This window comes from Phytophthora infestans, genomic scaffold (genome assembly GCF_000142945.1).
Source record: "Phytophthora infestans T30-4 supercont1.16 genomic scaffold, whole genome shotgun sequence".
NCBI lineage: Eukaryota > Oomycota > Peronosporomycetes > Peronosporales > Peronosporaceae > Phytophthora > Phytophthora infestans.
The window spans coordinates 1,241,966-1,252,724 of NW_003303743.1; the positions used below are offsets into that span (position 1 = coordinate 1,241,966).

The window sequence follows — 10,759 nt, forward strand, 5'->3', positions numbered from 1 at the left end:
CTGAATATTTTAATATTAAATTAACATGTAAGTAAAATAAAACACTGATACCCTGCGTAGGTCACAAGTGAATATCACGTCTGCGACCACCAAGACCAAGTTGTAATGTCTGTTGCCCCACGCACCATCAAGGCCCTGGCATGCTTCGGCAAGAGCGAGCCCGTCCAACTCTGGGAATATGAATCGCGTCCTCTCGGCTCCGATGACGTAGAGATCAAAATCTCGCACTGTGGCATCTGCGGCTCCGACCTGCACGTCATCGACAGCGGCTGGAAGCCCACGCTTTACCCGTGCGTCGTGGGTCACGAGATCGTAGGTGAGGTGACGCTGGCTGGCCCTGATGTTAAAGACCTCAAGGTCGGTGACCGCGTGGGTGTGGGTGCACAGGTCTGGGTCCAGGCATTCCGATAATACAATTGCAATCATATTGAAGGTCCATGCCAAAATAAGCTATTGCTACAAAAACTACAGCTTAAGAAATAAATAATTGACATCAATAGTAGTGTATTGGAAAATTACCTACTTAGATGTACAGCACTGCACATTACTTTGCGTTCACGATAGCTGCTACAGTGTTTGCGTCCAAGGAACGCCGATTCATCTTCAGGAACAAAACGGTTTCAAGGTGAATAGGCAGCATACGCTGGCGATGGTGGGAAAGAGTATGTTTCGCCACACTAAAAAGACGCTACACGGTGTTTGACGTCGGCGGGATGAAAAGCACACCATCAAATATCTTCTTTGCACCGCGCCGCTTTTTTCTAGTCGCCAAGACTCTGTCGGCAAAGCCCTGTGGGCGTCCGTGCCTGGTGTCCGGTGTCGTAATTGCGGGTACCGTCTCGAATGGCTGCAACATCAGCTCCTGGTCGTTCGTCAGCTCGTCCACGGCGCCTGACAGGGCTACAACGCACGCTCGCTCGAAGTCCCGTATTTGCGTCGGCAGCAAGATACTTTTTCACAACGGAATGCTTCTCGATGAGCGCATCAAAGATATCGCGCACATCGAGAAGCGTTACGTTGTCGTCTTGAAGCGTCATGGTGGCCGAGTGGAGGTCGCCAAGCTGGCAGTAAAAAAGTAGCTGCAGACTTGCTTGGTCGTGAAGGTGTTGGCGAGAGCCATGGTGAGATCAAAAATGATAGACGAGCGCCTCAGGTTCGCGTTTTGAGCGACCGTTGCTAACAGCCATTCGATTCTGTCTGGAGACCGAGCTCCGTATTTACGCAAAACAAAGCAGAAAAAACTAGATTTTACGAAAAAATAAAGTACTTTGCTGTAAATACAAAATAACTAATTGGAAAAAGTCATCCAATTTGTAAAAATCAATAATTAAGTGTAAACTATTGTATTGAAGCAGCAATACAATGATTATTTCGGAATGCCTGTCTGGGCCTGCCTCAACAAGGACCCCAAGAACCCGTGCAAGGACTGCGCCAAGGGTGCCGACGCCTACTGCCGCGGTATTGTGAGCACGTACAACTCCAAATACCAAGACGGCAGCCTAACTTACGGCGGCTACGCTGAATACGTGCGTGTACTGAGCCCGTACGCCTTTAAGATCCCGGAGAGCATCCCATCAGACGCTGCCGCTCCGCTATTGTGTGCTGGTACGACCGTGTTCACTCCGTTCAAGGAGGCAGGTTTGAAGGCCGGTGACCGTGTGGGTATTGTCGGTATCGGAGGTCTGGGTCACTTGGCTATTCAATTCGCTAAAGCCATGGGGGCAGAAGCTGTGGTGGCCTTCTCGCGCTCGTCTAATAAGGAAAAGGAAGTGCTCGACTTGGGCGCCGACGAGTTCGTCAACTACTCGGACCCGGAGCAGGCCAAGGCAGCTGAAGACTCGGTGGACATTCTTCTGGTCACGGCTGATGCCGACGGTATGCCGTATCAGCTCTTCTTGAGTTTCCTCGCCTCGCGTGGCACGTGCATCATGGTTGGTCTACCCAACGACGAGGTCCACTTCAAACCGGCTCAGGTGGTCATGAAAGGCGCGAAGTTTGTGGGCAGCCACATTGGCAGTATCCAGGACGTGAAGGATATGCTGGCGCTAGCAGCCGAGAAGAATGTTCGCCCGGTTATTCAGACGTTGCCCATGAGCAAGGCCAACGAGGGCATCCAGATGCTGCGTGACGGCAAGGTCCGATACCGCGTCGTGCTTGAGAACTAGAAGAATGTATGTACCGGTAGAGAGAACGGTACAGAAGAAGCGCATCACTGTTGCCATTGTTTTCGTTTTTTGCGCTTGTTTAAACAGTTTTACCTAGTCGGTATCAGCGTCATTACTCGCATTGTTGGTGCTGATCTCGTAGTTGGGTTTTCCTAAGTACAAATACATGAGGATAGCGATAATAGTAGTCGCCACAGCGGCGACAATCGCCGGGCTCTGTCGAGTCTTTGCCAGCAGTGCAGCAACATTACCCGTCTGTGCGGCCTCAGCGGCGTCACTCCCCCCGAGCTTCGCGTACAGCTTCCTCTCGAGGGCTTTCTGGTCGCGTTTCTTCTTCTTAAGTTGCACCAACAGCTGCCGCACTTTGGCGTTCTTTGGTTCGATCTCCAGCGCCTTACGCAGAAACATATTGGCCTCCTCGAACTCGTTCTGGTCCAGCGCGATCTGGCCAATACGATACATGGCCTTCACGTTCTTCCCATCCAGTTGCAGCACCTCGAGACTCGACTGTCGTGCCTCTTTAAACTGTTTCAGCTTATGTTGCACATTGCCCACATTGTTGCCCAGGGCAATGAGCAGCTCCTTGCATTGAGCTGCGTCCTCCTCCGAGTGTTCCCACGTCTCCAATAGTTTAAGCGCACGCTTGTATAGTTTAGCGGCCTGTTCATAGTTCTTCTCTTTAAAGTAGCGATTGCCGCTCTCCTTCTTCTGTGTGGCCTCCACGATCAGCTCCTGGGAGCTCATTTCGGCCGTGATCTTCTTGCCCACGCGGCAGAGCTCCACAACGAGCTTGATCTCGTCTCCTGGAGCCACGTGCGGCTCCAGTCCCACATCTCCATAAGCGAAGCGGGCGTCACAGCGCACCTCACACACTTCGCCTACGTGCATCATCTTGGCCACCAGCTCCAGCGCCGGCATCACCTCACCATCTCCAATGCGGAACTTGCGGGCCTCATCCACTACCACCTTCTGTCCGGATTTAAGTACCCACGTCGAGTACTTGACGCCCACTTCCTCGCCGAATTCTGTAGCAACACGGATCCACGTGTCAATATGTCACCAAAAGAAAAAGTATGGATGCTCGACGAATACAATGCAGGTGACGATGGGGGTTGGACAAGCGCGTTACCTGCTTGGATGCCGTCCTTGTCTACGGTCAACATCTTGCGAAAGATGCCGCCACTGCCCAGAACATCTTCGAACCCCTCGCACTCCGACTCGCTAATTATCACCATCGTCAGTCTGTGCCGTATTCAATTGTGTCATATTGAAAAGGACACAGTCCCTATAGACGTTATCAAAATTTAATAATACATGTACTGTAGTATAATACTTGAGGTAGCATTTAATGCTTTAATACATGTTTGTGAAAATGGAACCCGAAAGATTAAATTTCGGAGAAAATGCTTTCAGAAATTCTTAATAGTCAAAAGCTATTTCTCGGTCATTTTTTTTTGCATTTTTTCTTTTTGAAACTGAAAAACCTCCTGGATCGACCAATAGGACCCTATTTTACCACAAGGTCGTTGAAAAGCTAAGAAGTTTGCGTTTTCCGCCAATCACGGATCGCGGAAAACTATTCAGTTACAGCTGAGAAATTTCGCAATGTCTGCTAGGAGGGAAGGATGGACTCGCTATCCTGCGTGCGTAGATGCTGCAAAAGATTGCAGCGCCGCCTTTCAGCCGCGTTAGACCATTGGCCTTGCCTCAAAGTACGCGAACACACCCAGACTCAAAGTACGGGCTGTGTATAATATTCGCGCGTGGGCCTGCAGTAATAAAAGTATCGAATATTTAGTTTATGTAAATAAAAAAAAAACTTACCGGTGCAGGGTGCGTACTGTGTGACTTGACACTAATTAGCTCGTCAAACCACTCTCGTACGTCCGTCTAGTGAACCTCACGGTCTTGCAGTGCCTTCGCCACTGATTCGATGTCCCCCAATTCTTGATAGAGACCGCGGAGGCGCTTGTATACCACCGGAGCTGGAAGCAGCTCCATGATGTCAAGGTCATCAATTTATTAAACCTCAACAGCTCGAAGTAACTCTAGACCATCGCAAAGGTCGAGCCCACCTCGTCTCTTGGTGAATTACCGGTCGCAAACTGGTTTTTCGGCTAAATAAATAGTCATATTGGATAAACGTTTTGGTTAGTAAGCAATTAATGAGAATACTGGCCACATCATTTTCAAAAATTATACATACCGCAGCTTAGCCGATTGGGTTAAGGTGCGCTTGATCATCAGCGCTTGCACAGCTGCCAAATCTTGTTCATGCGACGCCAGATTTTCTTGAATAGCGCGAGTGAGCCGGTGGCTCGCGCAGCTTACTAGAGGCACCTCCGTTATAGTCACCGGCAGCGGTTTACGGAACAGTTGTCACCTACAATGAAACGACACTGTCCCAGCTGTACGCCGAAGTCACGAGACAGCATAGTAGCGGTGGCTTTTGTCGAGATGTCGTCATCGGCCTCGTTGAGAAGCGGAGCCATGCTCAGTAGAGGAAGTCTTCAGAATGCCGTTTACTTCGTAGCAGGCAAACACGGCGACATAGTGCTCATAAGCATGCGTCCAGCTGTTTAGCGTTATACCAAAACGTTCGGGGAGTTCCGATGCAATTGAGCGCTGGACTGACACCACCACCCCATCCATGCCAGCGCGTAATGTCTTCTCTGAGACGGGATCAGGTCGGAGTAACTGACAAACATCCAAACATTAATTAACATTAAAAAAATGTAAGATAACAAGCATTGTAAGTAAAATTATAATATAACAATAATGAAACATATCGTCTTGCCTTGCGGCTCTCATAAAACGAAAGTGGTAGGTTGCACTGAATAATCCAGACCATCCAGCAGAATAGATTTTGGGAAGAAGGACGGAGGAAGTTGAGGATCAAGCCAGTTTGCGCAGTCGGGGTGCTAGCGTATAACATGCTGCATGATGTTTGTGTACCCATTACGGTGCGTTTGCTTTCACATCGTGCCACAATGTCAGCGGAAATATTCAAGGATCACCTCGTTGTGCTGGTCCAGACAGGGGCGGAAGTAGAAGACCACTACTCGGGCATTGGAGTAGGTTGGGGTGGGTTGGCGGGTTACGTGAGCCATTGTTGAAAAGAGAATCGGTGTGTCTGCTTGTCAGAATGTGCATCAAAGGAGAAGTGAGAGGTAGGTTGGAGATCGACAGAGCTCTCGACAAAACAGAGTTTTCGAAAGGGTTGAAAGGCGACTAAAATAATTCTTAGAGTGCCTAAAATAAGTGATGTAATAACTCTTTTCATTCAAGTTTTTTTACAGCCGAAATAAATAATTTACTATTACTTATGTAAGTGATGTTGATATTTTTCGGAGGCCCAGCGTACTGTGCACAACCAGCGACTATCGGGTACCCATCGCAAATTTAAAATTCGTCAGTGACAACCCAAGGGATACGCACTTTGGCACCCGCTCTTCTTGATGTCGTCCAAAACTCGATTGAAAAGCTCCTCATGACCCGATCTTATTGCCGCGTTCGTAGCCGACATGTACGTCGGTTTTGCGTGAATGTCACGTTTGTGCATGTAGTCAAGTATCCCCAACGCAAGCTGATCTTGCTGCGCCTTGACTGCCGCTCCCACTACGCTCGGGAAAATATCCTTCATAAGTTTTGGTGAATTTCATATGTTCTGTGACGTAGAGGTGGACGCGAACGCTAGAGGTTTGGACGCATACAATCGAAAACAGAGCAGAAAACGAAACGCGAACTAATAAATAGGTCGTGCTGTCTTAGAGGCACACACCGGCGCGGGTGATAAGCTGTCGACCGTCTGCCTGCGAGTCTTATACGTAATTAGCGCTGGGCGGCCAAGCCCTAGCTGGGAGACGAAAGTTATTACATGACAGCGGATTCCGAGGTTGGCAACTGAGACAAAACCAAAACGCCTAGGCGGCGCTGGAGGTAGTTGACATTTCTGGAGGCTGTCGGTCTTATTTAGTGTTGTCCACCCCACGACAGGTGCTTGATATCATGTAAAATTTTATTTCTTCAACATATATGATGGGGAATTGGTTGCGGCGGCGCCAAAGAACTCGCACAGCCATGCCAAAGCGACGGTTACCCCGTAGCATTGCGTCTCCAGGGAAGAAAATATCTGTGTGAAATGCAAAAACAAAACGGGCTGGAACAATATCGGTGCTGATTTCAATTTTGTAAGACTCGCACGTGCGACCAGTGATAGGACTATTGTTTTGTAGCAACTTAATGTAATGTACTTAAAACTGTTATTATGGTTATTTTTTAGGATGGACATTTGTGATCTAATGTCTGATAGCTTGGAGCACGTCTGCGATACGAGTCATCACCAGTTTTCCAAAGCCGACAATCTTAGTCGACACCTCCAAAATCCATGTCGGGAATTGCCAGCCCCACCATTTCGGATGTGTGACGTGTGCTGTCAGTGGATTAAAGGCGATCGCTACCAGACGGAGCGCCACAAGCGATCGAGTCACTGCATGACGGAAGTGGAAAGAACCAATCGCAGAAGCCATACGGCAGAGCAGCGGCGTCATCGCGACGCAGAGTACCGTCGACTTCGCAGAGGGTGTTTTTGGGGTGAGCAGAAAAGACGAAAATTCGATGTTCCGGATCAGCTATTGCACGAGAGTGATGGTGCGCCACAAGTGGGTGCTCATGATGGTGGCATTTTACAAACTGCTGAGGCATCACTGGATAACGAAATACTTAGCAAAGATGACAACACATTGGTGGCGATGCCCCGACGACAATATCAGCGTATCCGATGTAGACTAGAGCTAATTTGACATAGAATTCGCTGCGTTCGTGAATGGTGATGGGACTGAATTTGTCGAATTGTCGGTGCAGCAACTTAACGAACCGTGGAGCAGTCGCAGAACGAAACAGTAGAGCAGTCACGTCAAGAAGCAGGGAAAGTTTCTGTGGAAGTTTCTGTGGAAGATACTGTGGACGATACGATGGTCTATTCTGTGGTCAATTTTGTGAGAAATGCCGTGGAAGATGCTGTGGGAGATGCTGTGGATTGTCCCAGCTACAACGAGTCAGATAGCCAGCGAGATTTATGGGTGTGCAACAACTTTCGCCAGTCGAGCCACCGTAACTGTGCTGGACGGCTGTTCGAGCATGATAAAAGATGTTCCACCTGTCGCACGCATATCAATCTGGAGGTTGAAGATGATGAAGTGATTATCGCGCGTCATATCCCTGCTCGGCCGACGTGTTTTCTATTCGCGGACATAATGAACAGAACAGGGACATTATACAGGAGGGTCCTCAGTGTCCGCCCAATGTGGCATTCAGTGTTTAAGTGTATTCAGCATGGTGAACGTCAGCAAAAATCGTGCAGCACACTTCAAGTGCCCTGCATGCATGCAACCGTTTTCGGTCGACCGTATATACTTCGGTGATGGCTATCTGAGTGACAGCTCGAACGATTTAGCTGACGAAGAATACCAACCTAGTACCAGTGTTTCGGCAGAATCATCAGAATAGGCAATATGCTCAGCAAGTCAGTAGCTACATAAAACATACGTTTTTTTTATTGTTCTATGCGTGTTGATCAACCTTGAAGCAGTTATCATCGCAAATTTTCAACCTCACGTTTTAGGCCGATTGCACTTTTGAGGCCAACAATACTTTATTGTAGTGTATCCTCAATCCCACTTTTGCGGACGACTGCACTATTGTGGCCCGAATGCACACTTATGAGAGACTGCACACTTGAGGACAAGACCACACTTCTGAGGACGATGTTTACGCTCGCTTACGTTTTCTAATCTCTGCAAGAATTTTGTTTACCGTTAAGTCGCCATGAATGCAAAGTGCAAAGTTCGCCTCGAATTGGTCCTGGTCACCGGCGTGGTTTTCTTGGACATACTCAGCGATAGTTTAAACCCTTTACTTCGAGAAAGACGCGATCGATGTAACTTTGCGTTCGTGTGGAAGCATGTCAACGCCAGCTCTGAGCTGGTGGTATGCCGGACTATCATACCAGTACTGATTAACGCAATCCCACACCCTTTAGCGTCTGGTAGCTCCGACACCAGGTTTGCAGAGTCAAGGATTTGCTGCGGATCGGGCGGGGTTTCCGCGTGGCTCAATCGAGCCATCTGTTTGAGTTTCAATAACCCAGCAATCGTGCGGGTATCCACCTGAAATCATTTCCGGCTTCGCGTAATGCCAGCTAATCGCGGCGCGTAGCTTCTCATCAGGCCACTGACTCTTGTTCGCCGTCGCGAGCTGATTTATGTACGCTGCTAGTACGCCTGGGACCTGAACAAATCGCTGTTTCATCGGGTCTGGGTATCCTTCAGCTTTGCAAAAAGTGGTGAACCGACGAAGGCTGCCGGTAAAGTCGACCCGAGTGCGAGACTCGAGTCGTTGATCGGCAAACTTGGCTGCAGCGATGGCCGCACCGTACAGACGACTAGTTTCGGGCAGGTCCATTGCAGTCGCTTGCACTCCACGAAGGGAAAATATGAAATAAAACTTGCCAATTCTATGCGTGGCCCGTGCCTGACAAAGTATCTTCCTTAATTGTGCAGTCGTCCTTAAATGTGTGGTCGCCCGCAAAAGTGCAGTCGCGCGGAAACGTGAGGTCTTTCGCAAAAGTACGGTACATGCATTCGTAAAAACAGTGAATACATTTATGGATTATTTGGGTCGGTGATTTATGGAGCTTATATCATGGCTACACTGAGGTTTTGGTCTATGGCTACAATTATTTGACCGACCAGAGTGCGTCGCACAGCCAATTTGGTCCCTCGTATCAGTGAAAAAAGTTGTTTTCTCTTCTCAAAACGACGCTAAACTTTAGAGTTAAAGTCCGTCTTCTGTTCAGGGTGACAATATTCAAGTTAAAGCTTTGATTTGAAGACGGTCTTTTATTATAGCACATGGAACCTAAAAACGTTGTGAAGCCTCAGACACTAGAGTGACTATCAAAATCAACCGGCGTAGACTCCAGACGACGTGCAACGAATTCGACTCGTGCTTGAAGACATATGCAAAGGAGGCGGTCATCTTGTCTACTCCAATTGAAGAGGGTGCGAGTCGTGTTGTTTAAAACAACCGATCGTTCTCTTCAGAAAAGAAAAAAAACATGGCTACACTCAGGGCAAAACAGTTTGATTTTTTGCCACCACGATGTCGTGCTTGGCCTACATGTATGTCGCGAAATGGTCGACCGTGGTTTAACCTCGACAGAAGTTTACTCGTTCGCACTGCGAGCACTGACTCAGGTCAGAAACAAGACCTGTTTGATCATCTTCTGACTAAAGTGACTGCCTCCGACGTTATTTTGAGCTGACGTCTCACAAATGCATCTTTGCTCTGACTGAGGCCCACGAAGATTGAGGTGTCTTTTATATGTATGATGAAGAGCATCCAGACACGTTGCTCTGCGGACTGCACTGAAAGCCAACCAGCATGAATTGGTTGTCCACATTTACAAGTGTATGACTCAAAATGATGTGGTGCCGACCATGGAAATGTACGGCACGCTGTCAAAAAGCCGTGTCCGCGTACACGACCAGGAAACGGTGCTTGGCGTTTGAAGCGCCCGGGACATAGCTCTGACAGCCTTCTGGCTGATCAAATGTGGTGTGGTCCAGAGGTTGGAAAATATAATACTACCTCCGCTCGGAAATAGATAACCATTTGTTTTTTTTTGCGCAGCGCTACATCTCGTTCATATGAGCGTTTACTAATTTGTGAGAAGCTGGCTAGCTAGCTTTATGACCCGAGAGCTGACAGTGAGAAACTAAGCAAGGCACAGGCGTTCATGCTCCGCCGTGCAACTACAGATACAAAAACGGATCTAAGACGGCAACTACATCGCCACATTCTGAAGGGGCGCTCAGTGGGGCTTCTGGAACTTCAGCGGTAGGCGGTGGGGGGAGGGGGCTGCTCGCGGCAAAAAGCAGCATGTACGCGTTAGCATTGGCGAGTGAGATAGCGTCACAAGGCAGTGACGTAGGGAGAGTGCCAGCTCGTCCTTGCTTATCCTTGTGCCGGAGGCGCGCAAACTTGTGCGTGGGTGTAAGTAGTGGACGTGTCTGTCTGAGCGCACGCCGTATGTAGCCTTCCTTGATCAGCTGCTGAACCAGGTAGCAGCTCATCTTGGACGCGCGCTGAAGCAGACGCTGGTTTTCGCGAAGGTAGGTGTAACTCCACCAAATAAGTTAGAACCGCCACCTAAACAATTGGACAATGCACACGAATGGTGGACAGCTATCACTCACAAAAAAAAGTGTGGTGTCCACACAGATAGGAAGAAGTAACACTTAGCACAAAGCTAATAAACACTCCATGTCAGTGCTTTTGATCGAAATCATTAGCATAGGTGAAGTGGTTCGAGCACTAAGTTGTAGCGATCATGTTGTAGTTGCAGCAACAACGACGCCTCGCTTTCTCTTGCCGCGTGCCATGGCACTTGCCGTATGCTTGACGCTGTAAAAAAGAGACTGAGTGAATTAAGCGTTAGTGTTTAACCCTAGCTGTAGCAACTACATCTCATAGCTCTTCTAGAACGTCAAAATCCTATGATCGGCGTTCTAGAACGCAGCGAGCATTCTAGA

At 48.6% G+C, this 10,759-nt stretch overlaps 2 protein-coding genes across 2 annotated transcripts; one reads left to right on the forward strand and one right to left on the reverse strand.

The window, feature by feature from the left end:
* Positions 1 to 105: 105 nt before the first annotated feature.
* Positions 106 to 2,165, forward strand: PITG_08850 (mannitol dehydrogenase, putative; the record flags this gene model as incomplete). The annotated part of the gene is made up of 4 exons (XM_002902862.1): positions 106 to 357; positions 528 to 625; positions 722 to 1,067; positions 1,353 to 2,165. The coding sequence occupies 4 exons, from the start codon at positions 106 to 108 to the stop codon at positions 2,163 to 2,165; spliced, it is 1,509 nt and encodes a 502-aa protein (XP_002902908.1).
* Positions 2,166 to 2,258: 93 nt separating this feature from the next.
* PITG_08851 (FKBP-type peptidyl-prolyl cis-trans isomerase, putative) lies at positions 2,259 to 3,415 on the reverse strand (the record flags this gene model as incomplete). The annotated part of the gene is made up of 2 exons (XM_002902863.1): positions 2,259 to 3,190; positions 3,295 to 3,415. The coding sequence occupies 2 exons, from the start codon at positions 3,398 to 3,400 to the stop codon at positions 2,259 to 2,261; spliced, it is 1,038 nt and encodes a 345-aa protein (XP_002902909.1).
* Between the last annotated feature and the right edge of the window lie 7,344 nt (positions 3,416 to 10,759).